Below are 27,647 nucleotides of genomic sequence, written 5' to 3'. Positions count from 1 at the left end.
GGTTACAATTAGTTTAAAATTAGGAAAAAAATTTAAGGTTGAAAATTAACGTCATTTATCTAAATTTTAGAATGAAATTAATATTAAAAAATTGACAGGTCATACTCTCTCTACAAAAATGCAAAAGTTTTACAATAAAATTCACAATATGAATCTCTCCAAACCCAAATTTGTGACCCATGTGGTGGACAATCAGCATCCTTAAAAATCTAGATCACATTTGTACATAATCAATCACTAGGATCTTACCAAAATACGAATGGTAAGATTTTAAGCACAAAAATTTGAATATTCTGTTTACACGAAAAATTTCAGAAGAAAAGCAAATGGGCACAAGAGACAAAAACAAGTACCCATCACCTAACCGGAGCCAAACATACAGCCTCATCAAAGAAAATAAAGCAGAACCATTCATCCCCTTCAATTACCAATTGTGCTACGAAACGGCACCGTTTTTGTCCCCAAGCTAAAGTGTCACCAACACTTTCGCATGGAGTGATGACAGTTTCACAACAGCAACGTTCCACTTCTCCTTATAAAAAACAAACACATCTTAAGCACTTCCCAAAGCTCGAACAATCGACCAAACAAACTCTTGTTCAATTCTCGTACCGGGATAACCATATCCCACTTCACTGACCCAACCACACAAACAAACACAATGTTTTCGTTAAGATTCCCTGTTCCACTCGTGAACTCGCCTTCTTCTTCTTCTCCTTCTCCTTCTTTTCACTCTCACTCTTATTATCCTCCTTGTCACCGTTCCCAAACACAAGGACTTGCCATCACTAAACGCGGTTCGGTCGCTGCCCCTGCCCGCGTGGCGCTTCGCGATGATGCAGGCGACGGAACCTCACTCGCCGGAGAGTCGCCGGAGCCATGGCCGGAGGAGCTGTCACCGGAGCTGATGCCGAAGCACGTGGCGGTTATTATGGACGGGAATGGGAGGTGGGCGAAGTTGAAGGGTCTGGCGCCGTCGGCGGGGCACCAGGCGGGGGTGGAGTCGCTGAGGCGGTTGGTGAGGCTGTGCTGCAGTTGGGGGATTAAGGTTCTGACGGTTTTCGCGTTCTCCACGGATAACTGGGTTCGACCCAAGGTCATTAATGTCTTTTCATATACGACACGACACGTTTTAATAATGTGTCTAATGTGGTTTTACTGAAAGTTGCACGATGGTGGTGCAGGTGGAGGTAGATTTCTTGCTGAGACTGTTTGAAAGAACCATAAATTCTGAAATCGATGCTTTTAAGAGGTACTGTACTAACTCAACCACTGAATTGCTTTACCATTATTTAGGAGGTAGAAAAATGAATTTTTCTATGGTTTAAAATTAATTATAATTTTTTTTTCCTTTTAGTTTGTCGTTAAGTTAATTATAGTTTGTACGGAAATTTATTTCAAAAATATAAAAGTCAATTGTGAAGATAGTACAAAACTATACTTAGATAAAAAAAATGGGGAAAACATTGTATTTATATTTTAGATTGACATTAAAATAATTCAATTTGCATTTAAGACTGAAATTCGAAATGTTAGGTCGAACCATTTGAAAATTTTAATGTTGGTTCGTGAACTAATTTTTGACTTCGGTATTTTATCATGTATTTTTTTTTTAAAATTGAGTTCCTATAAATTAAAGTTCTATATAAATTGTCATTTTTTTTTCAGTTTGTAACTAACATAAATTTTGTTAATATGGATTTATACGATAACATATATCATTATTTTTTATTTAATATATTAGTTTGGAAGTATTTCTATTTATAATTTTTGTAACACGTTAGTTTAAATTATATTATTTCTTAGCTATTAAATTAAATGAATAAGTATTTAAATATTTTTTAAGATATTAAATAAATAATTTAAAATATTATATATACTTTATAATATAAAATATAAATAAATATTTTTAATAATTTTGATAATTCATAAAATAATAAATTAATTTTTTTAGAATTATATATAATTTCTATGACAGATTTACCAGACATTAGATATAATTATACATTATTGTGTTTCTATTTTATTATTATCATAGAATATTCTCTTTTTTTACCTTATCATATCTTAACATTTTTTTTTCATATCATGTTTTTTTAAATTAGTTTTAAAAGTATGTCAAAGAATGACTTAGAAGAATAAATATAATAGTGCGGACAAAATATAAATAAATATTTGTTTAAAGAATAAAATGTAATCATAAGTATTCCAAAGATAAAAAGACTATTAAAACTATATGCATGTTGTTAGAATGTGAGATTTTTAAAGAATTTAAAATTGTAAAATATTACAGTAGTAACTTATTTACTAAAATTATATAATTTTAAATTACGAATAATAATTAAGAATTTGAAATTATTTTAATTTTTCTATAAATGTGAGTACGGTGGTTGCTTTCAGTTGACAAGTGGGGGAATTGTTTTTCATTGACATTACTTGTATTATGTAATAACAATTTTTGTATTTAATAATAATTAAAATATTTTATTCAAATAAAAAATAAAAAATGAGTATATTTACACTTTATTTGTCTAAATGAAATATTTCAAAAATTACACAATTTGAAATTATAAAAAGTAATATATTCAAAAAAATTGTATTTCTATCTCAACATAAAATTTAATAAAATTATTATTATTTTGTTGGAAAACTTAACAAGTGTCACTGTAGAACTTAAAATTATTTTAGCACAGAGGGTTCTATTTTGTATTTTTCCAAGTTTTGCTTTGCGATTCGTATCTCCTTTGCTTTCCTCTTTCTAGACTCTTCGTCTGAATGAGACATCACGTTACAAACTCACAACCACCATAATCTTTTGATAAGACCTTCATTCTAAGATCACAAACTTATGATCATAATCCATTTTTTCTCTTCCTTCTTGTTTTAACATGCTAACATTTATATCCACACTTATCAATAAGTGTTGAATTAACAATAAAACAAAATTATATACTCCTCACCTGATTCAATAGTTTTTGCTGACTTGACAGGGAAGGAATTCGAATATCCGTGATCGGAGATTCATCAAAGTTGCCGGAGTCTCTGCAGAAACTGATAGCAGGAGCAGAAGAGGATACGAAGCAGAATTCAAGACTGCAACTGATTGTGGCAGTGAGCTACAGTGGAAAATACGACGTCGTGCAAGCATGTAGAAGTGTGGCCCAGAAAGTGAAAGATGGTGAGCTTTATGTGGATGACATCAATGAAAACATAATTGAACAGGAACTGGAAACTAACTGCACTGAGTTTCCATACCCTGATCTTCTGATAAGAACCAGTGGTGAGCTTAGAGTGAGTAACTTCTTGTTGTGGCAATTGGCCTACACAGAACTTTACTTTAACAGAGATCTATGGCCAGATTTCGGAAAGGATGAGTTTGTGCATGCGTTGAGTTCATTTCAGCAGAGACAGAGACGCTATGGTGGACGAAACTCATCAACCATTCATACCTCTTCTTCATAACATATAGATTTTTAGATTTTAAACAATCCTGAAGTATTGCAAGTTGGCTTCTTATAAATGCCACCATTAAGGCTTAAGAAAGCAGCATGAAAAGATAGTTATACTTTTTATATTCATCAACAAACTAATAAAGAGGCATTAAGAAAAGAGATAAATGTTAATGTAGAGTTATTATTGTCTTAAAATATTCTAATATTTACTTTTTCTTTGTTTCTTTTCTCTTATCTTATCACTATTTTTTCTTTTTCTTTTCGTCCTAAGAGAACAGTGTGACTGATATTAACATGAACTAATGGAAACACTTTTTTATAGGCAAGTTTTTATTACGTAATTGAAATAATAACTATCATAACAAAAATAATTATTGAAATTAAGAAAATAATTTCTATATTTTTTATTACACATTGTATATACTAATGTCATTATAAAATATTAGCGTACACATAAATAAGCGATGACACTTGTGTGTATGTATTTTGTAAATATACGTGATATTATATTAGTATGTGATGATAATGTAATGTTCTTAAATTATAATATATAAAATAAAATTATATTTATTAAAAATAAAATGAAATATATCAGAAAAGATGAAAGAATAACTATTAATAAATAGAGAAAAAGAAAAGAGCAAAAATAGACGATTTTAATTGTAAAAATAACAGTCAATTTTTAAAAATTTTATAAATAATTATATTTTAAAAAATAAAATTGATATTTTGAAATGTGGACACAAAAGATGAAATCTTTTTGTATATTATTATATATTAATGAAAACACATATACTACGTGCAAAATATGTTTTCATTCTTTTTTGTGATGATAAAAAATAATAAAAATATAATTATAAAAGTAAACATAGTATTAAATTGTGTTTATTCTTTTGAAAAAGTCATGAATTGTAACAAGTATATTAAAATATTGTTGGGTATCAGACATACAGCACAAGAACAAGCACACTGTAAATAATTTAACACATAATCATACAAAGTTTTGTTATATTTTTTAGAAGTTTCTTACTAAGATTATTTAATTATGAACGATGAGGATATTGTTTCGGGTGTAGGGACCAAGAGCCTACTAAAGAACCTCTTTAAGCTTACTCCACTTCTCACTACAGTTGTAACTTCTTCTCCAAGAAAATCCACTCATTTGCTCGATCGGCTGGGCAGACGATCGAGGTACCTGTCTAAAAGGCTCCGATGCTTAAGTCAGTAATGAACCGATCGGTATATCAGTGTAACTTCTGTAATAAATGCGAATTTAAAATCTTCACCAACCTACCTTTGGGCCCTATTTATAGTTTTCGGTGTGGGCCTGTGATTAGGGTTCCTTAATCACAGCCCAATGATCCTCTAATCAAGATTACTAACTCGTTTAACGTTAATTAATCCGATTAACTGGTTGTTTGACAATGCGACCAATGGCCGCTTGACTGGGCTAGTTATGTCCTGTTTTTAATAAGTGAATAATTCGTGTATGGCTAGTCGACCGATGGATGCATGTGAAGGACTACGCGAATCTAAAGAGATTGATCGACCGATCGACCCGATGGTGGGTCAACTGATTGTCCTTTATTAGGTTAAGGTGCTGTTCGTGTGGGGCCGATCGACCGATGTTCCATTGGGGATCAGAATGTCACTCGTTTGTGCGTTACCGATTGACCGATGGTCCTATACAACTTATTCACCAGACCGTTCGACCGATGGTTTCTTAATGCGATGTGGTTTGTTTGTAGAACCGATTGACCGATGATCCTACACAATTTATTCACCAGGTCGTTCGACCGATGGCTATGTTTTATATACGAGTTTTTCCAACCTTGTCCGATGGACCTGAGGACTGGCTTTGGCCGATTGACCGATGGGACATACAGTACAGATATGTTAGTCTTTGCACTAAGCTTATGTTTTGGATTACATTTGAAATGAATGTGGAAAGATAGAAGTTGTTTGGATCAAGGTATTTGTAGGATAGGCGGGCGCATATGGATGGAGAGGGATGTGCTGTTTCGACATTCTTAGAGATTGAAGAGATTGCAAGTGGATGAACCGTTGAACATCATGCAAAGATAAGAATAACCTTGGGTGACCTCTTTTCTTGCCCTTATTTATGACTGTTTCATTGTGTAAAGATGAGAACATGGTGATTTAGTTTTTAGTTTCTCACTGCTTTTTGGCTAAATAATGCATAAATTAGGTTAATTTGTAAATAATGTTGAAAACATACTTATTTAACAATATCAACCATAATAATAATAATTATATTAATAATATGATTATCCTTTTTATCTTTTATTCATTTCAACCAAAAGGGTAAAATAGTATTTTACATATTTTATCTACTAAAACATTTTTTTATATATCACATCAATCAAATTATCCGTCCCTTAAAACAAACGACTTTATCATCTCTTGTCCATCTTCTCAAATCCATCCACTCACTCTCTCTCAAATCATTTTCCTAATCCAAACACACTCTCGGTGTCCTTGCTAAGTGTCATTGTCTTAATTTTAATTTAGTCTCCACATATGACTATTTGTTTCAATTTAGTCCCCACATATGTTTATTTGTTTCAATTTAGTCTCACTCTATTTGTTTCAATTTAGTTTGAATATTTTTTTTTCAAAATATAGAAATATTGTATTTCTTTTAACACAAAAGTTATTATTTATATAAATGTTATATTGATATTTGTTATTAAAAATTACTTACAAAATTAAGTATTGATATTTATATTAAAGTTCAGTTGTAAAAGTCATGAATAACAAAACATGGATTAACAATTAAAAAAAATTGTAATATGTTATGACGTCATTTTGAATAAAAAAAATGAGTATTATTGAAATTGTTATAGTCATGTTTTGTTACTTATGACTTTTACTATTAAATTTTAATATATATATATATATATATATATATATATATATATATGATTAATTTTGTAAGTCATTTTTAATAACAACTATCGGTGTATCATTACAAAGTAAAATTTATAAATTCTTAAAATTTTTTAAAGATATAAAAATTACTAATGATTTCAATTTCAATATTTTTTTTCTAAATTAAGATACATATTACAAAATTTGAAATTCAAAATATAAATTATTAAAATTTGAATTTAAAATTCAAAATATAAATTATTAAAATTTGAATTTAAAATTCAAAATTGTAAAACAACTATAAAAATATGCATAATCATATATGGGAACAAAGTTTAAATTTAAAATTCAAAATCTAAAAAAAACTATGAAAGAATGACTCTAATAGATGAGTCCACCAAATATCTAACTTTTGTATTTTTGTAGAGTATACTCTTTATATTTTTTCTGCATGGTCTATATTTTATAATTTTCGATCATTTACTATTTATATTTTATTTGCATTGTCTAACATTTGTATTTTCAAAGAATCTACTATTTACATTTATATGTACGATCTATCATTTGTAGTTTTATATGGTCTACCTTTTCCAGTTTTTGTATTGTCTAACTTTTGTATTTTTATTAAGTCTACTTAACAATTTTTATATTGTTCATAATTTTTATTATCAAGAATCTACTATTACATTTTCCTACATTCTCTACTCAATAAATTATTTAAAATTAAATTTATTTCTTAATTTTAATTAACTCAAGCTTAATATATTATTTAAAATAAAAAAGATATAAAATAACTTAAATACATTTTTATTATAAAATTAATTAAAAAGTATTAATTTTATAAAATAAAATATTTATATTAAATTTAATTATCCTTTTATAATTTTAAATTAACGTAATAAATATACTATAATTTTAAATGTTAAAATCTTGTGCGTTGCACGGATATAAATACTAGTTTATATAAATAATAAATTTGGTCTTAAGTGAGAGATAATATTTCTCTATTTTGTAAAAAAATATTCGGACAAAATTGAAACAAATAGAGTGAGACTAAATTGAAACAAATAAATATATGTGGAGACTAAATTAAAACAAATAGATATACGTAAGGACTAAATTAAAATTAAGATAATGACACTTGGGGGACACTAACTTGTCACGTGACACTAACAATACCACAGGTCACACTAAAGATATGACACGTGGCAATTTATTTTTTAAATTAAAAAAAAAAACTAACATGTGACACGCTGTTAACGGTGTTAATAATATTTTTTGAAAGGATCTAATTGAAATATTTTTTCAAAATTTAGGACGAAATTAAAACTTGTTTAAAATTGAGTACCAAACTGAAACTTCCGAATGAAACTGAGTACTCTAAACCTTAATTAAGCCTTAATTAAACACTAAACCTAAGTAAATGAGTTATTCATTTACAAATTTATACCTAATTGATTAGTGTTGCATTCATCAATTTAGAAGATATCTAATTGATAATTTAATTAGAGTAAATAATTAATTTGTTTTTTCTTCTCCATTTATTCTTATTTCTAATTCTATTGCTTTTAATTTTGTTTTGGTTATATTTAATTGTGTGCTTAATTATGTTAATTTTTATAACAATTTTCCTTATTTTCCAATATGTGTTTGATCAATTGCGGGTTTCATCTAAATAATTTTTATTTACCCCGTGTAAATAAGTTTAAGTTTTTTTAACAGTTGAAGCATGACTCTTGTGTTGGTTGGGTGTGCGTGATTAAATGATATCCAATACGAACCATTTTTAACCTTCTCCATGTTATCCTTCAAAAATTTAAAAATCAAGTTCTTCAAATACCTAGTTTTTGTCATGATGTAAACATACTTTTGGTTTTTTTTTCCCTCTTTGAAAACAAACACCTAGCTTGCAACTAAGAAACAACTAAGTACAGGGTGAGAATTATTCTTGAAGATAGGCTAACGAGTACTAGTAAAGAGACAATGTCATGCTTATTTTTCTAGAACATTTTTTCACTATTGTTGTTATTCCAATCAAGCTTATCTGAGGTTTTTTTTCCAAACTGGTGCAATTTAATTATGTATTTCCTGAAATGGTGCAATTTTTTTTAAAATTTCAGCAAAGGGTAAGTCGTGCCAAGATGGTGTGATTTCAATATGAAGAAGTCGTGCCAAAATGAGGCGATTTTAATTAAAATGAGTTGAAGTCGTGCCAACATGGAGAGACTTTTGTGTTATGAAGAAGTCGTGTCATATTGAGACGACTTTAATTAACATTTTAAGCAAAGTCGTGCCAATATGGGAAGACTTCAGTATTAAATTGTTAATGAATAAGTCATCCCATATTGGAGAGACTTCAATGTTGTATTGATAATGAAGAAGTCGTACCATATTGGGACGACTTTAGTTCGAATAAAAATTAAATATTTTTTAGTCATATTAATTAATTAAATAATAATGCATATAAGTAATTAAAAATTTTATGATGTTTTGGTTTGTTATAATAGGGCATCAAAGTTATCTATGAGAGCCTGTGCCACAAGGAGGTCTTCTTCGGTGTCGTCTAGGTCTTAATTGAGGGCTCTGAACTGGATCGTCATCATCATTATCTTCATGTTGTTGTCTTTGGTTTATATCTTCCACCATTTGTGGTGGCATTGTAGGTCGATAATATTGCTGGAAGGATGTGGGATATGCAGACGGAGGTGTTGACGAAGAAGTTGCAAAAACATTTTGTGTAGGACCAGAAAAAGTGTCTGGTTGTTGAGGAAACATGTTGTATGTGTATGGAACTTGCTGGAATGGAGTATGTGAAGACATTTGTTGTTCACTTTTATTTTAATATATATCAACTAAAAAATTATTGGATCTTATATATTTGTTATTAAAAAACTCTTTTTTTTTTCTTTTCTTTACTTTTTTATATCTCGGTACAATACAAATTTTAACTTTTTTATTCAATTTAATTTTATCATAATTCAATATTTTTTCTCTTTTCAATTTAACTTTTTCTTTGTTATTCACTTACAACTATGAAGTCGTGCCATTATGACCAGACTTCCTTTATACCGAAAACACTAAAGTCGTGTCATAATGGCAAGACTTTCTTGAAAACCTAATACTGAAGTCGTGCCATTATGGCAAGACTTTCTTAATAACCCAATATTGAAGTCGTGCCAATATGCAAGACTTTCTTAAAACCCTAATACTGAAGTCGTGCCATTATGGAAAAACTTTCCTAAAACCCATTACTGAAGTCGTGCCAATATGGCAAGACTTTCCTTGTTATGAAATCATTCCATTATAGGACGACTTTGATTATTCTCGTAATTAATTCAAGTGAAGTCGTCTCCGTTTGGTACGACTTCATGAAAAATATTAAAGTTTCTTCAATTTGAGACGACTTCAACTCAAATTAATCAAAGTCGCCTTAATTTGGTACGACTTCTTTAAGATGAAGTCGCTCCATTTTCTCACGACTTACCTCTACCGGGAATTAAAAAAAAATCTGCACCATTTTAGGAAATTGGAAAAAAAATTGCACCACTTTAGGAAAAAAACCCTTATCTGAGCCTTTTAAAAATTGAAATATTTTTTTTTTCTGGTATTTTCCATGAATTTTGGGTTGAATACGGAAAGTGAAGAAACCTTATTGTTCAAGTGCCGAACCTCTTTAACATTTTTTGGCTCTAATGGATAAAATGACTTCATATTTGTTAGGGTTTGTTTCTATTACTCATTGTGTGACCATGAATCGATAGAATTTTTTACCACCTACATCAACACTACATTTTTTTAGGTTTAATCTCATATCGTATGGTTTTATTGTAGCAAAGAATTTTTTTATATGTTGAGGGTGATCATCAACCACAGTCTTAATAGAAATAAATGCATTTTTAAATTCATTTTCTTTGTATTTTTCAAAACATGAAAGAAGCCCTTTTAATTCTTCAATAGCTTCATTGATGATCATATATTTGGATTGTAGATTCTTACTAATTAAGTTAACTACAAATAAAATGTCATACCTAATAGAAATTCAAAGTTTTCTAGTTTATAAGTTGTTAAAGAATCGACTTAACTTTTTATTTTAGGATTATCATGAGCTTCAACTAATTCTAATAAAGCATATCTTATTTATAAAGTTTGAAATCTTACAACTTTCACACTTTTAACATGAATTTTCCAACGTGTTTCTGACAACAATTTAAAAGTTAAGCTATGTACATGGTCTTGTAAATTTTTTCACCCTTTTTAGGAGAAGAAAATAAAGTACATATATATTGTAACACACAAAAAAAGATGTAGCTTTAGCACAAGAGTTAGCCATATCACAAAGTACTAAGTTTAAACTATGACAACCACACATAATATAAAATGATATAGGATTAATATCAATATTTTTTTTGTTTGCACACCTTATGTTTTCTTTTTATATTAGATCCATTATCATATCCTTGTCCTCCAAGGTCGTTAATATGAAGTCCAACATTTTTTAATTCATTTATAATAAAACCAAAAAGACATTTTTCACTTTGTATCGTATACTTTTAAAATTTCTAAACAATACTCATTAACTTGTATTGGAGTTGATGAAATATCCACACATCGTAATACAAATGACATTTTCTCTTGATGACTTATATTTGGAGTACATTGAAGTATGATTGAATAATATTTTGCATCCTTAATTTTTTTATATAATTCTTGTTTTGATTTCATCTGCTAACAAATTTATCAACTCACTTTGTATATTATGTCTAAGGTAATGGTTGAGAATCATAATTATCCATCACTAAGTATTTTTTTTTTTTGTATTATTTCTTTCACCCATATTGTTATTATCTTATTATTTCAAAGAGCAGTCATATGTATTTTTTAGTTCATTCTTCTTATTATTTTTATAAATTTATCCATAGTTTTTTTTGTGTGTTATGCAATTAAACTCTTATCTTCTTCTAGAGTTTTGAATAGTATGATTCATATTTTTTAGTTGACATATTTAAACATTTTTATATGAAAAATTATAATATATAAAACACTACTAAAGATAAATATACAAAAAAGAACGAGTTAAAATAATAAAACCTGCTTCTGATTGTTAAGAAAATAAACTCAATTGTAGATTCTTAGTATCTTGAAAGTCTCTTGCTCTTCTTTAGTAAATGTTTAAATTTAATTTTCAAATTTTAACTTTTTTCATAAACCTGCATAATTTATTTTGAGATTAATCATTAATAAAACAATTAAGAAAATTATTTTGAAGATCAATGTAGTTGATCAGGATTTGGGTAGAAGCTTAGTAATATATAAAACTTATTTATACAATGGAAAACTATTAGAGACACATTATTGCACTGAAAATGAAAAAAATGTCAACTAACTTCTTTTACCACTTGAAATCGAGATCGTGAGACCCTTACAAATCACATAAGAAATGAAAATAAATTACTATGGAGTATTTTTGAATGTGTCAAACTAAACTATTAAAGTAATGTTCAAAAAGAAAACAAGGAGTCAAAAAGTATAATCACTACATGAAAAGTCACGAAAAATAAAAAAATGAATATAAGAATTAAAATTGATCAGTAAGAGAATAAAAATAAGTAATCATTATTTTTTCTAAAAAAAATTATAATTTATTAAAAAAAATTGTTAACTCATTAAATATGATTTTTAGTACCAATACAAATTAAGAATCTCTCATAATATTTTAATTATATTTTATTCTCAAATTAATTTTACAATTAATTTAATTGAAATATATTAATACTAAAAAGGTTAAAAACATTTTTGTAGGATACCTAACAAAAAATTTACTTATTTGGACTTTAATTCGGTCCTCGTCTTATAGTGAACAAACCCTCGTAATGTCATCAATGTATGTATGACATCAATAAAAAAAATGGATAAAATGTATAACAAATAAAAAATGATAATAAGCATTTACATATTTAAATATTTGAAATATTGTTTATTTAATCCGTAAATATAAAAAGTGTGGCAATTTTGAGTTGGTATTAAATTTCACGATTTATTTTATTGTTGAATCAATGATATCTCATACATGTACTCAAATTTAATGGTCTGAAAAACTTGAATGGTAAAATTTCTAAAATAATAATTATTGGATAATAATAATAATATGTATGATTAAAAGTCATTTTTAATAAATTAGTAAAACCTTAAAATAATTCAAAATAAAAAAGTAAATTTAGATTAATTTTGAAGCTCATAATAAAAATATATTTAAGGGCATTAAACTGAAAATTTTGTGAATATTAATTGAAAACATTAGAATATACTTAATATGTTTTATTTAGATATGAAAGGATTGAAAGTCAGGATTAAAATAGTGAATTTAAGGGCAAAACAGTAAATTTGCCTAAAGTATTTAGAAAATTTAGTGAAGCTTGAAATAATTAAGTTAACAAATCTAGTATCTCATTTCAAATAATTTTTATTGAAGTTAAGCAAATAATATTAAATAGAAAAAATTATTTCAATAACTAGAAAGTTTTATTTATCATCCTTCTACTCGATCTTTAAAAAGGTTCTACCAATTTTGTTACTTTACGTGCAACTTTACATTATTTCACATTTTTACCTTAACGACATTATGAAAGGATTTATCTATGTTATTCATTTTTAATTTTTAAATTAAATAATTAATTTTTTTTATGTTTACGTATTTATTTAATATGTCTACATCAAAATAAGTTATTTTAATAGTAAATCTTATTTAATTCTTAAACAAGTGACTTTCGTAAACTATTTATTTTAGAAAACAAATGTTTACAGAAGAAATAAAAATTAAATCAATTTTTGGTCCAACATTTTTAAAATTAAAATTTATTTATATTATAAAAGAAAATAATTATTTAATAACTAAAAGTTGGTAATTTTATGATGACATCTTTTTATTTTTTTAATTTTCTTATTTTTTTATATTCTAAAATCATTTGAAAAATATAAGATTAAAAGAAAAATTATCAAATTTAATTGTCAAATTATTATTATTCAATTTTAAACTTTAATATATTTAGTTTTCAAACTTTAAAAATAATTAAATATAACTATTTTAACCGTTAACTTAAATTTTTTTACCTGTTAAATAATGATTTAGTGGACTATTTTAAAATTTGATAACAAAAGTATATCAAGACTTGAAAAGAAAACAAATTTTAATTTTGCCTGCGCGAGGGAATAAAACCATATTTAGTCCAAATATATGAAAAAAGAGAGCTTTTTGAGTCAAAACTTGTTTACCCTAACCCCCAATTTCCCTCTTTCTCTGTTTGCACTGCTTCGTTTTGAGCACAGAGATGAACCCTTTAACACTGGTGAAGCGCACTCAGAACATCAACGCCAGAGAAGCTGCACTCGGAATTGGCGAAGAAGCTTCGTGGCACGCAAAGTACAAAGATTCCGCTTACGTATTCGTCGGTGGCATCCCCTTCGATCTCACCGAGGGTGACCTCCTCGCCGTTTTTGCTCAGTATTTCGCTTCCCTTTTCCATTTCAATTTATCAACTCTTTTTGTTCTCTTGAAATTTTCTTTTTTTTTTTTTTTTTTAAATCTGAATGATATTTTTTAATTACTCAGATATGGGGAGGTTGTTGATGTTAATCTCGTTAGAGACAAGGGCACCGGAAAATCAAAGGGTTTTGCGTTCCTTGCGTATGAGGATCAAAGGAGCACAAATCTTGCTGTGGGTGGGTCTCTATTTTCTGGATTTTTTTAATGGACACAATGGTGAATTGCGTTGTGATGTTTATTTGTGTAACTCAGATAATTTGAATGGGGCTCAGATTTTGGGGAGAATTATTAGGGTGGACCATGTTGACAAGTACAAGAAGAAAGAGGAAGAGGACGAGGAGACAGAGCGGCAGAAGAGGGAGGCACGGGGCGTTTGTCGTGCGTTTCAAAGGGGTGATTGTACTCGTGGAGCTAGCTGCAAGTTTTCTCATGATGAGCAAGTAAGATAACTGTTTTATGACAATGTTAGAGAAATGCTGCAAGTTTTCTCGTGATGAGCAAGTAAGATAACTGTTGTATGATAATGTTAGAGTAATGCTTCAAGTTTCTCATGATGAGCAAGTAAGATCACTGTTATATGATAATGTCAGAGTAATTTGTTTTTTTCTTTTTATGCTATGTTTTAGATATGTGGATGATAGTTCTATTAACTCAGTGAAAACTTGGGAGTTAAGGTTTATATTTTGTAAATTTAATTTTAGTATTCGTATGCAGTGCCTTTTGACTTATTGGAATTAGATTTTTATTGGTCTATGACACTTTGATATTGTTGGTTACTGTTAAGTTTCACTTGATACCTTCCCCGTGTTTAATAAAACTAATTCCAGTTTAACAGAATTAGAATTATGCAATTGAATTGCATTCACATTTTGGTTATTATTCAAAGATCAACTTTATAATGGTATATAATGTCATATGTTCCTGAATGTTATTATGGAATTAAGGCGCATTGTTTGACAACATGGTAATAAATGGAAGTTTGGCATCGTTTGATGAACCACTGTTTTGAATGAGTATTTTATATGTCCTGACTGTAATGTAAAATTGTAACGAGTCTAATTTGATATAGTTTGTGGGTTTGCTCATTGTAGTGTATTAATGGTTGATACAGCTTAAGTTCGAACGTGAAATCTGCATGTATTTTCCTGTCATCCTGTTGTTCAATTATTGAGTATTACACTTTCATTACCCAAGAAATGCTTAAATGCCTGCATTTCTCTCTATTTGTAAAATTTACATTCCTTCATACACGAATGAATATGCATTATACGGAAGCTCCATTTAATATAAAGGGTTAAATATATTTTTGGTCCCTCAAGTTTCAGCCAAATTTGGAATTAGTCTCTCATCAAAACTTTTGACCAATTTAGTCCTTCATCTCTCAAAATGCGTGAATTTAGTCCTTTTAACCAAATTTTGTTAAGTTTATCTGACGTTTCAAGCGCATTTCATGATAGTATTTAAATTATTTACACTGTTTGACACATTTTTGCTTCAATGTTAACTTAAATACTATCATGAAATGTGCTTGAAACGTCAGATAAACTTAACAAAATTTGGTTAAAAGGACTAAATTCACGCATTTTGAAAGATGAAGGACTAAATTGATATAAAGTTTTGATGAGGGACTAATTCCAAAATTCACTGAAACTTGAGGGACCAAAAACATATTTAACCCTAATATAAACTAGCTTCTCAGGATTTCCTCCCTCTTGCTATTATTGTTAGCATCATCAACAACTAATTTAGACCTCCACTCTCAAGTTTAGGATATTAGCAGAAATTTAAATATTAAAATTATAGGGAGAGCATTTTAATTGAAATATATCCTAAGGAAAAGTTGTGTAATTTGCTGCTCTTTGTTGTCCTGGTTGTCCGGTTGGAATTGTTTCTCCTCCTTTTTGATTTGCCTATAGTTGAACTTTTGAAGTTGTGTTGTAAAATTTTCAAAATTTTGGAACATCTTACTGACATAGGGTTTATATGCAGCTACCTTTTCATGCTTTTGACTGTCTTTGTTGTCTTTATCCAGAGAGCTGCAAATACAGGTTGGGGTCAGGAGGAAGACAATCCAAAATGGGGTCACGACAAATTTGAGGGTCCCAAAAAAGAGAGGAGATCTGGCAACAATCAACCAAATCATAATTCAGAAACTAGAGACAGAGATTCACGTTCTAAAGCCCGTGCCAATGATGGATTCAACAACCTACCTAAGAGAAGTGATAGAGAAGAGAGGTCCAGGCGGTGGCATGATGATGATGATGATAAGGGAAGAGAAAATAATAGTAGAAGAGAAGAGAAGGGATCAAGAAGGTATGGGGATGATGAATTTGAACATAAGCCAAGAGAAGAGCGATATAGGAGAGAAGAAAAGAAATCAAGAAAGGATGATTACGATGATATTCCTGAGCAAAAAGATCATCGTAGAAGGGAAGACAAGAAGTCAATAAAGCCAGATGATGGTGAGTGTGAACCCAAGTTGAGAGATTCGGACATAAGGGAAGATAAAAGATCCCGGAGGAAGGATGGGGATGATTTTGTAAGCAAGGCAAGAGAACCTCATAGTAACAGGGAAGACAGGAGATCTCGAAAACACAGTGAAGATGAATCTGCACCAAGGTCAAGAGAAGATTATGATAGGAAGCAAGATAACAGGTTTTATAGAAGTGATAGTGATAGACCAGAGTCAAAAGTAAGACATGATTATGATTTTGAGAGGAGGGAAGAGAAAAGGTCAAGAAGGTAATGACAGTATCGAGGTGGATACGAGCATATCATTCCTTTGTTGTGGAGAGAACCTAGTTTTAGAGCAGCTGAAAATCAATTGATAGCCTGAAATGTGATTCAAAGCTTCTAGAATGTCTAAGTTCATTTTGTTTGTCTGATGATTTACACTGCTGCGATCAGTGATAATCTTACTTTTTGGCGTGGCTGGTTTGATAAATATTTTAGTCGGTTCAGCAATCTCCAACAACCAATGTTAATGTACCATTAATTCAAAATACTTGACCTGTCTGTCAGTGATATTGTTACGCTAAAAGCGAAATGGTTTGACATATCGAAGCTCCCTATTGTTACGCTTGATTGTGGGTATTTTCATATATTTCCCTTCCCTTTTTATTTGGTGTTGTTTGTAGGTACAAAATATATGTAAAATCCATTGGTTTTTTTAAAGCGATTTAGGAACTCCACATACATTAAGGACTTCAGCGAAGGATAGTCGAGTCCATCAGTGCTGCCTTTGATAATTTGGTTCATATTCTCCCATTTGGGAGGCTTTTAAAGGGCTAATCCACATGGTTTACAATATATGTATGAACATTTGACATTAATTGAAGCACGTCACACAAATTCCATAGTCATACATTTTGTTGTTTCTCCTTTTGTTTTGTTGGTATGCCGTCATTTATTTTCTTTCAACAAGTTTTTACTTGACATTACATAATCCACCAACTATGCTAATAAGAGAAAACACACGCGTACTTAGTTTGTATGTTTTACCTTGAAATCCAAATACGAGGCTTGAATTTAAAATGCCTAAGTTAGTTTACAAATTTTGTTAGTCACAATTATTATATTTAAGAAGTTTAATAATCCGCTTTATTCCCCTAGTGAAGATGTGAATAAACAATTTCATATAAGCCACACAAAGAAAACGCATGACAGAAGAATTGCTTAAATAAATTTGTCGAACACAAATTGCAACTATTTCCATATTAATCTAATATCCAGTTTACACTTTTTCTCTGAGGAATGATAGACATGTTTCTGGAACAGGTCCTAATTACTGACACGGTATGACTGATATTATTTCGAGAAAGGAGCAGCTGCAGCTGTGAAATACAACAATGTTATCAGTTCCTTCCCAATATATTATCAATTAGTTTTCCAACAGAAATGAAAGAAGATCCACCGGTAAGAACAGCTTTCCTTGCCTTCTCTTTCATCTCTATCACGTTCTTGTGTACCACATTATCTCTGTCCATCAATTGTTTCAGCCCTTCCTCTATCTCCTTTGCCGTTACAAGATCACTGCTCCTTCTATAGTCCAGTCTCAACTCCACTGCTAATCCATATTGCCTCACCATCCAAAATGCATTCAACTGTTGTTCTGCATAGATAGGCCATGCCAATATTGGTACCCCAAACCACAAACTTTCCAAAATAGAGTTCCACCCACAATGAGACACAAAACCCCCAATGGCTTTGTGGGCCAGAACCTCCACCTGGGGTGCCCATCCACATATCATTCCCCTACCCTCCATCCATTCTAAGAAACCTTCTGGTAGGGTTCTGTCTACATTATCTGCAGTTGGTGGAGAATTCATAGCCCACAAGAACCTAACTCCACTACCCTGTAGTGCTACTGCTATTTCTCTTGTTTGAGATGGAGCAAACCCTCCCATGCTCCCAAAGCAAAGAAACACCACAGAGGAAACTGGTTGCTCATCTAGCCACTTCAATATTTTGTCATGCTGGGCTTGATCTAAATTTGGGTTTGGCCGACCTTTGAGATCAATCAAAGGACCAACAGTATAGATTGGAGGTGCGTGACTTTGACCATCAGATAATGCATCGATAGCATACTTCTCCAAATCTGAGAAGGAATTAACAATGATCCCTTTGGTGTCCAAGAACCTCTGAGCAAGCTTGTAATATGCAGCATATCCACCATCTTTGTTGAAAGCAGCATCAGGCAAAACACTTAGAGGAACTGGATCCGGGAAAGCCGGAATCAACAAGTCAGGCTCAGAGACATTGAACACATCCTCTATCCCACGATTCAGAAGGGAAAGAATAAAAGCTGAAAATGCAACATTTGAAGTCATGAACATGTAAGAGGGGATGCCAAGTTCATTCCCCACATCAACCATGGACAAACAAAAGAAATCTAGGACCAACCCAACAACTGGTTGTGACCCAGACCTAGGATAGGACGATAAGATGTTTTGAATGGCAGCTTTGACATGGGGTTTCAGGCTCTCCATGAAGGTACATATGTAATGTTCAGGAGACTTGTGAATTGACTCCTGTGGAGGAAGTTCTACTAGAGGGAGATCAATGAGTTTGATCTGAGGTTGTGATGCTAAAGCTGATTTGATGTAAGAGTCTGCAAATGGAGTTAAAGGGATCTTGATGCAGAGAATTGTGACTGAAAGATGGTTGTCACGGTTGATTAGAAGCTGAGCAAATTCAAGGGATGAAGTCAAGTGGCCAATCCCTGGTGAGGGAATGAAGATGAGTTCTGCGTTGTTCTTCATCTCAGTGCTGAGAGAATAGTGTTTGGACTTGGATTTACGCCTTTCACCGTTGGCTTTCAACTTTTATCACACCACTCGAAGGGAATGAAGATAACATTTGCTTTATTTTTCTTATACGATATTGATATCTTACCTTCTCATGCAGAAGTTTAATACACGTTTATAAATTTACTTTACTTTGAATTAAATTTGAATACTTATTTACAGTAGGAATAATCTATTATTTACTTGAAATGATTTGGAATGGTTTATAGAATTATGTGTATTCAATAAAAAATTAATAAAAATATCAATCTTCGTTAATTTAATAAAAAAATGATCATATATACCATTAAATACTTTACTCAATTCCACTATCTCTCTATTAAATCAAATCACTTCACTTTATACTAACTTTTTGTCCACATTAGTATAATTGATGTATACCTTCTTCTAATTCTTATTCTTACCCCCAATAATTCTATTTTACGAGTGCTTTATTTTTGCAAAAATTATTAATTAATAATGTTTTTTCAAGTTTAGTTTTTGTTAAATTTGGCATTTTAAAATTCTTTTTTACTTGTAAAATATATTAAGGTATTTTCATTTTGTCAAAATGTTTCAAATATTTAATTTCAAATTTCTTTTTTCAACAATGATTAATATAATAACATATTTTAAGTTTATTTTTTAATTAAATTTGATACTTTAAGAATTTTTTTTTTTACTTTTGAAGCTTATGTGAAAAATTGTTATAGTAGATTTTTACCCTTTTTAAATGAAAATTAATGAAAAATTATGTTTTTTAAAAGTTAAGTTATTCATATTTTTTAAAGAATTACTGTAGGCTTTTATTTGAAGAGGAATATAGAAAAAAAGAGAAAAAAAAAACTAGCCATAATATATACGGAATGACGAAGAATTTAAGACAAAAAGGAAATATAATAATAATAATAAGTTAATAACAATAATAATAATATGAGAATAAAGTAGACATATACCAAATTAAAATCATTATTAAATGTAGTAAAAGCATTGTTAATTGTAATAAAAGCATTATTAAAATATTTACTTATTTTTAAGATTTTGGTTCATTGAAAAAAAATTAAAAACTATAATCTTATATGTTAGTAAAACCGCATCTAAAAGAAGCTTCATATGAATTTTAGAAGGTAATGACATCCACAAGAACTATCTATGATTGTTTATGAGAAGCAAAATTTTGTGTCTTTTACATCAAACGTGAGTTTGTAAATTTTTCACTGCAAATAAAAACCACACTACATAGCCTATCTTGGTGGAAGTCTATCTACTCTACCCATGTGCTCATCCTTCACTGTTCCTAAATTTTCCAGAAAATTTTAGGTTTGTGTTCTACAAATAAATTTTACATCAATCTGTTAGTGGACTGTACTCTAAGAAAGAAAATGGAAAAGTAATACCATTTTAGAAAATTAACTTCTTTTGAGGATCTTACAAGCAAGTTCTAAACAAGACTGAGATCATTCAATTTCTTTCCTTAGTTCAAATGCCAGCAAATAGTATTACTACAATTACAACCCTTGCACATGAATAATTGGTTAGTTAAAATGATCACCTTCCTTGTGCAATCAATTGCTTACAGCACATCATTGACTCAAAGAAAGCGGGAAACCTCATCTTTGAAATTCAACAACAGTCATCAATTGTTTCCTGTCATAACATCAAATTGCAGACCAACATCTATGATACACCACCTGCAGCAGCAATTTCAATTTCCAACTTACGTTCTCCAAACATTTTGAAGATGGAAAATCCTTTTTTGCTGTAATTTTATGCCTCAAGTAATGGTTGATCATGAGGTTGAATCCAGAAACAATCTCAAAGCTATGCCTATGACATTCCCCATTCCTTTGATAATAAGAAAGCTTTTGACACTGACTTATGACCTTCCTTGGGCAATCAACTGCCTGCAGTACATAGTTAGGCTTTTTCATTAATTGATTCATTCAACCCCACCATGAAATTCAATGTCATAACATCAATGAGTTCCCCAACAGAACTGAAAGAAGACCCACCATTGAGGACAACTTTCCTAGCCATCTCTTGCATTTCTTTCACCTTCTTGTGTACCATATTATCTCTATCCATTAGTTGTTTCAGTCCTTTCTCAATCTCCTCCGCCATTACAAGATCACTACCCCTTCTATAGTCCAGTCTTAGCTCCACTGCCAATCTAAATTCCCTCACCATCCTAAAAGCATTCAGCTGCTGTTCTGCATAAATAGGCCATGTCAATATTGGTACTCCAAACCACAAGCTTTCTAAAATAGAGTTCCATCCACAATGAGACACAAACCCCCCTATGGCTTTGTGGGCCAGAACCTCCACTTGAGGTGCCCAATCACATAGCATTCCCCTACCTTCTGTCCACTCTAAAAACCCTTCTGGTAACATTCTCTCCTCATTTTCTGTTCTGGTTGGTGGAGAACGCATAATCCACAAGAACCTAACTCCACTACTCTGAAGTGCTTGTGCTATTTCTCTTGTTTGAGGTGGATCAAAACTTCCTCTACTTCCAAAACAAAGGAAAACGACTGAAGAATCAGGTTGCTCATCTAGCCATTTCAATATTTTGTCATGTTGTGCATGATCCAAATTTGGGTTAGGATGACCCTTGAGATTAATCACTGGACCAACAGCATAGATAGGTGTTTGAATTTGACCATCACATAATGCATCAATAGCATACTGCTCCAACTCTGAAAAAGTATTAACAATGATCCCTTTGGAATCCTGGAACCTCAGAGCAAGATTATAATAAGCAGCATATCCACCCTCTTTGTTAAAAAGAGCATCAGGCATAACACTAGAAGGAAATGGATCAGGAAAACCCGGAATCAACCATTTTGAATCAGAATCACAGAACACATCACCAACTTGACGTTTCTGAAGGGAAAGCATGAGACTCAAAAACCCAACATTTGAGGGCATGAACAAATAAGAAGGGATGCCTAGGTCGTTTCCCACATCAATCATGGGTGAACAGAAAACATCTAGGACCAACCCAATAACGGGATTTGACTGAGATGATGATAAAATGTTTTGTACTGTGGCTTTGAAGTGGGGCTTGAGGATCTGCAAGAGGGTCCATATGTAGTGTGGTATTGATCTCTTTAGTAGTTCCTGTGGAGGGGGTTCTACGTGAGGGAGATCGATGGCTTGGATTTGTGGTTGTGAAGCTGTAATTGATCTGATGTATGCATCTGAATAGGGAGCATGAGGGAGCTTCATGCAGATGATTGTGATTGAAAGATCGTCATGATGGTTGATCAAAAGTTGTGCTAATTCGAGGGATGAAGCTAAGTGGCCAATCCCAGGTACGGGAAAGAAGATCAACCCTGCTTTCTTCTTCATTTCAGCCATTGATTTTCAAGTATGGTGGGTGGAACTGTGTTTAACTCTTCCCTCTTAAGGAGTAGCAGTTGGTGAGTTTGATTCAACTTCAGTTTGACCTTTCATCGAACAGCACAGATGCAGATCTGAATTGAGAACTGAAGCTTTTCTTCGTGGGATCTAATCAAATAATACATCATTGTAGGCCACATAATCAATTCAGCATGCTCAAATGTTATAGGCCACAAAGTAAATTTTCAAGAAAGGAAATAAAGAAAAACAAGAAGGACAAAGGACTAAGAAATTGAAAACAATGAAAGAAAGTATGAAAGAATTCAAATACGACATCAAAGAGTAAAAATCAGAAGTCGTTGGACAAGTGATTCTATATTCCGATACCTTAATCAAGGTATAGAAATTCGATCTCTGATTTTAACAAGAAATGACGATTAGAAATATTACTTTACTGTAAACTTGGATCAATCTAGTGCAATGAGTTTGGATTTGAAATAAAAGTTCGCGTATTTCTTTTGTACAAAAGAAAGAGAAAATATGTGGCTTAATTAGAAGCGAGTTTGGTTGGAAAGTTTCGCGTCAATTAAGTGACGATTGTTCCACCTAGCTTTTTGTTCTAAGACACAAATTTTAGTTTTCCTTTTTTCAATTAAGTGACGATCTTTGAAAAATTGACTCACTTAGATTATCTTCTAAAAAAACTACAAACAACATTAAGGTATGTTAGAGTCACGACCATGTGTTTTTATTTTTTAATTTTTTTTGTAAAAATATTTAGTTGTCCACATGTCATGTTTTATGGCGTCACCCGTGATACCGTCAATACCATTTGACAGTATAAATAGTGTCAAGTATCACAATCAATTTCAATTTATTTTCTATGTCTCTTTAATTTAGTTCAGTTTCATTTTTTAAGTATAAAGCAACGTTTTCTTGTCTTTGTTTTAATTAAAAATAAATTTATTATTTATATAAATATTATACTAATATTTGGTATGAAATTGAATTTTTTATGAAATATTTCTGGATTTAATTTTAACCAATCTAAATTATTGGTCTCAATTTAAATTAATTAATTTTAATCTTATAACAAAAATATGGATTAATTGTATATTAAAATACTTACTCTTTTCATAAATAAAAGTTAAAATTATTTAATGAATATAATAATATTTACATAATCAATAACAAAATAATGACATAGTTAAAATAAAATAAAATATGGAATAAATATTTGTCTGACTTAAAATATATTAAAATTTAAAATGAAAATAGTTTAAAAAATTAAATCAAATTATGTAATTACAAAAATATATAATAATATAATATGTTACAAAGTCAATTTTAATAAAAAGATTTATATCAATAATAAATTTAAAGATAAAAGTATAATTTTATTTTGAAAAAAAATTTAGACAAAATTGAATGAAAAAACATATATAAAGAGTAAATTAAATACATGACAATGATATTGAAATTGACACTACCTTGTCCCCTTGTCACGTAGACAACAAAAAATTTAACAAAAGAAAATTAAAAGAAATAAACAAAAAATTTTTAAAAAAAATCTTGACAATAAATTTAACGTAGTTTGTAATTTAAAAAAAAATAATTAATTGAGTCAATTTTTAATAAGATGAGACTCAATTGAAACAAAAATCTAAATTCAATAACCAATTAAAAATAAAACTAAATAGAAACTGATTTGAAAATTTTCGACCAAAGATAACACGAGTAATTAAATTAAATATTAAATAAGAATTAGAGTCAGCATTGGACTTACACCATTTAAGAATGCTACTGTTATTAGTTAGTCTTTTTTTGTGTTTTATTACTTTTTATTATTAAGTAAAATTTTAATGAGAGTTGTTAAACGATGAAAGCATTATTTTTCATTTCTGAAAATTTCTCGTTTGAACATTTTTCAGTTAGTTTTATTCAGTAATTAAAAATCATTAAAAATATTTCTAAACTGCTGGTATTTGAGGACTCGAAAAATCTATATATCTTAAGAGTAATAATTGTCAGGTTTTACAGAGGGGGTTTCACTGGGGAGAACAACACCAATGAGATCTGAGCCTAACCACATAAGACACTGACACCACTCTCAACCCAAAACCTTAAGGCAATGGGTTTATGGGTCTTTATTCTTATATAGTGCTCTACTTTCTCATTTCTGGTCAATGTGGGACTTAGACTCACACTTGAATTCCTAACAATCTCCCCCTCAAGGGTGAGTCCCTTCAACCACATTGGTACACTCCCCCTCCAGCGGAAGCTGCCCAACCACGAGTACTCCTTTTCTGCCCTTTTCAGTACCGCCGTTCTTTTTAACGGGACACGCTTACCTGGAACCCTTATCTGGGACCCTTACCAGGAAGACTTTCGATACTAGGACCATACTGGTACTGCACTCGTCTGAGCCGGTATTAACCATCGGCTCTGATACCACTTGTCAAGTTTTACAGAGGGGGTTTCACCGGGGAGAACAACACCAATGAGACCTGAGCCCAACCACATAAGACATTGACACCACTCTCAACCCAAAACCTTAAGGCGATGGGTTTATGGGCCTTGATCCTTATATGGTGCTCTACTTTCTCATTTCTGGTCAATGTGGGACTTAGACTCACACTTGAATTCCTAACAATCTCCCCCTCAAGGGTGAGTCCCTTTCAACCACTGAAGCTGAATATATAGCTATCTCAGAAACAGCAAAAGAGATGATATGGTTGAAGAATCTTCTAAAAGAATTAGGAAAAGGGCAAGATGAACCTTCATTGTTCAGTGACAGTCAAAGTGCCATTTGTCTTGCTAAAAATCCAATTCTTCACTCCAGATGCAAACACATTGAATTGAAGTATCATTTTATCAGAAACTTGATAAATGATGGAGATTTGATTTTGTTGAAGATTCCAGGTGCAGAGAATCCAGCTGATATGTTAACCAAGACTGTCACAACAACTAAGTTGAGGCTTTGCATTGCCTCAACTGGCCTTCGAGAAGATTGATGATGAAGGCACTACACTAGGTGGTAATGTAAATCAAACCCCAAGTGGGAGAATTGTTAGAATTATGGTGCTTGATTTAGTCCCACATCGCTTAGAATAGTGAGTTGTGGTTCTCTATTTTACTATATAAGAGACTCTATGTAAAGCTTTAAGATACACCAAAAATACAAATACTTCCTAGTGTAGTCGTGGACGTAGGCATACACATTGTAGCCGAACCACGTTAAATTCTCTGTGTCTATTTTTCTCTCCTTTATTCTTTCCTTTATTGCCTTGTTCCTGACAATTGATTGTTAGGAATCCAAGTGTGAGTCTAAGTCCCACATTGACCAGAAATGAGAAAGTCAAGCACTATATAAGAATAAAGACCCATAAACCCATTGCCTTAAGGTTTTGGGTTGAGAGTGGTGTCAGTGTCTTATGTGGTTAGGCTCAGATCTCATTGGTGTTGTTCTCCCCAGTGAAACCCCCTCTGTAAAACCTAACAAGTGGTATCAGAGCCGATGGTTAATACCGGCTCAGACGAGTGCAGTACCAGTATGGTCCTAGTATCGAAAGTCTTCCTGGCAAGAGTCCCAGATAAGGGTTCCAGGTAAAGCGTGTCCCGTTAAGAATAACGACGGTACAGAAAAGGGCAGAAAAAGGAGTACTCGTGGTTGGGCAGCTTTCGCTAGAGAGGGAGTGTACCAATGTGGTTGAAGGGACTCACCCTTGAGGGGGAGATTGTTAGGAATCCAAGTGTGAGTCTAAGTCCCACATTGACCAGAAATGAGAAAGTCAAGCACTATATAAGAATAAAGACCCATAAACCCATTGCCTTAAGGTTTTGGGTTGAGAGTGGTGTCAGTGTCTTATGTGGTTAGGCTCAGATCTCATTGGTGTTGTTCTCCCCAGTGAAACCCCCTCTGTAAAACCTAACAATAATATTAGTAAATATATTAAAAATATAAAAAAATGGTTTCTTAATTATGATTTCTCTATCATTAAATTAAATTAAATTAAAGACTAATCCCTCGTAAAAATGTCAGCTCTTTCAACTAGAGATGGCAAATAAATCCGTTTCCGTGGGTATTGTCCGAACCCGTCCCTGTTTTGACCGGGAATCTCCGCATTGACCGGGTATGAGTATGGGTATAGGGAATCCCCGTTTTTCTTAATTGGGTATGGGGATGGGGATGAATATATCCCGCCATAACCTTCCCCGCTATATCTTCATCCTCATTTAAATTATTAAAATATTCACAATTAATTAAGTAACCCTATATATATATATATATATATATATATATATTATTTCTTCTAAATATTTGGTTTTTCATGAAACTCATTCGCATTTTCAATATATTTTTTATCTATCATAACATTTATGTAATTATGTTAAAATGATGTATGTCAATTAAAAAAAATTATGTCTAACATTTGAATATTTCTATGATTTTTTAATATTTTTATTTATTGTATATTTTCCTTTCATATGAAAATGTTTAATACTCTCAATTTAAGTGTTTAATAGCATAAACATTTCATTTACTAGGTAATATAAAAAAAATCTTTACTTATTATTATTAATTTTTGTTTCATTTGAAGAACTCTTTTATTTCGCTTAAACAATTTTTGTTATTTCTCAACCAATGAGTATATATGTTGATATTTGAAAAATTTTCTTAGATTTCTAAGATATTTTTCGTCTTATTATACCCTTAATTATATATTTGTTTTTCTTTGTGCAATTCCTTCTAATAGTCTCCAAATTGTTTATAAGACACACATTTGTTAATTTTTTAATATTTTTTTTTGTTTATTTTCATCATGTAGAATACTATTTCGATAAATTTTATCTAATTATTTTTTATTTTCTAACTCATTTCATTTATACTTTAATTTTTTCACTATAATTGTATAAATAATTTTTATTTACTACAATATAAAAATTTAATGTAATTACCATGAATATTTTGTTATCACCATCCAATATATATTGGAGTTTAAAAGATACAAGATCTATGATAAAATTTTATTATATTTATTATTTGTTCTTTACGTCATTTTTTTATCAACCATTGAGTATATATGTTGATATTTGAAAAGTTTTCTTAGATCTCTAAGATATTTTTCATCTTAT

General features: G+C 30.7%; 4 protein-coding genes across 6 annotated transcripts; 2 read left to right on the top strand and 2 right to left on the bottom strand.

Moving 5' to 3' along the window:
- Positions 1 to 446: 446 nt before the first annotated feature.
- LOC114193614 (dehydrodolichyl diphosphate synthase 2-like) lies at positions 447 to 3,666 on the top strand. Its single transcript, XM_028083482.2, has 3 exons — positions 447 to 1,096; positions 1,185 to 1,252; positions 2,991 to 3,666. Exons 1-3 carry the CDS (start codon positions 662 to 664, stop codon positions 3,460 to 3,462), a joined length of 975 nt encoding a protein of 324 aa, XP_027939283.1. The 5' UTR covers positions 447 to 661; the 3' UTR covers positions 3,463 to 3,666.
- A 9,921-nt stretch (positions 3,667 to 13,587) lies between these two features.
- LOC114195599 (uncharacterized) lies at positions 13,588 to 16,968 on the top strand. 2 transcript variants are annotated; one of them, XM_028086119.2, is made up of 4 exons: positions 13,588 to 13,842; positions 13,951 to 14,060; positions 14,137 to 14,324; positions 15,917 to 16,968. In XM_028086119.2, exons 1-4 carry the CDS (start codon positions 13,670 to 13,672, stop codon positions 16,628 to 16,630), a joined length of 1,185 nt encoding a protein of 394 aa, XP_027941920.1. In that variant the 5' UTR covers positions 13,588 to 13,669; the 3' UTR covers positions 16,631 to 16,968. The 2 variants fall into 2 exon arrangements, with proteins under 2 accessions (XP_027941920.1, XP_027941921.1); XM_028086120.2 differs by having other exon boundaries at positions 13,595 to 13,842; positions 14,157 to 14,324.
- Positions 16,969 to 17,568: 600 nt separating this feature from the next.
- On the bottom strand, positions 17,569 to 19,241 carry LOC114193247 (UDP-glycosyltransferase 71K2-like). The gene has a single exon (XM_028082969.2). The coding sequence runs from the start codon at positions 19,143 to 19,145 to the stop codon at positions 17,739 to 17,741; it is 1,407 nt and encodes a 468-aa protein (XP_027938770.2). The 5' UTR covers positions 19,146 to 19,241; the 3' UTR covers positions 17,569 to 17,738.
- A 1,367-nt stretch (positions 19,242 to 20,608) lies between these two features.
- LOC114193272 (UDP-glycosyltransferase 71K1-like) lies at positions 20,609 to 23,114 on the bottom strand. Of its 2 annotated transcripts, none has more exons than XM_028083001.2 (2): positions 21,182 to 23,114; positions 20,609 to 21,073 (listed from the first exon to the last, which is right to left on the bottom strand). In XM_028083001.2, the coding sequence occupies exons 1-2, from the start codon at positions 22,527 to 22,529 to the stop codon at positions 21,066 to 21,068; spliced, it is 1,356 nt and encodes a 451-aa protein (XP_027938802.2). In that variant the 5' UTR covers positions 22,530 to 23,114; the 3' UTR covers positions 20,609 to 21,065. The 2 variants fall into 2 exon arrangements, with proteins under 2 accessions (XP_027938802.2, XP_027938800.2); XM_028082999.2 differs by having other exon boundaries at positions 20,609 to 22,679; positions 22,899 to 23,110.
- Positions 23,115 to 27,647: the final 4,533 nt, after the last annotated feature.

This window comes from Vigna unguiculata, chromosome 8, assembly GCF_037176805.1.
Source record: "Vigna unguiculata cultivar grain cowpea cultivar isolate G323 ecotype 2 chromosome 8, ASM3717680v1, whole genome shotgun sequence".
Classification (NCBI taxonomy): Eukaryota; Viridiplantae; Streptophyta; class Magnoliopsida; order Fabales; family Fabaceae; genus Vigna; species Vigna unguiculata.
Note: the sequence above shows the minus strand (reverse complement) of the source record. Positions and strands in the feature narration are given on the sequence as shown.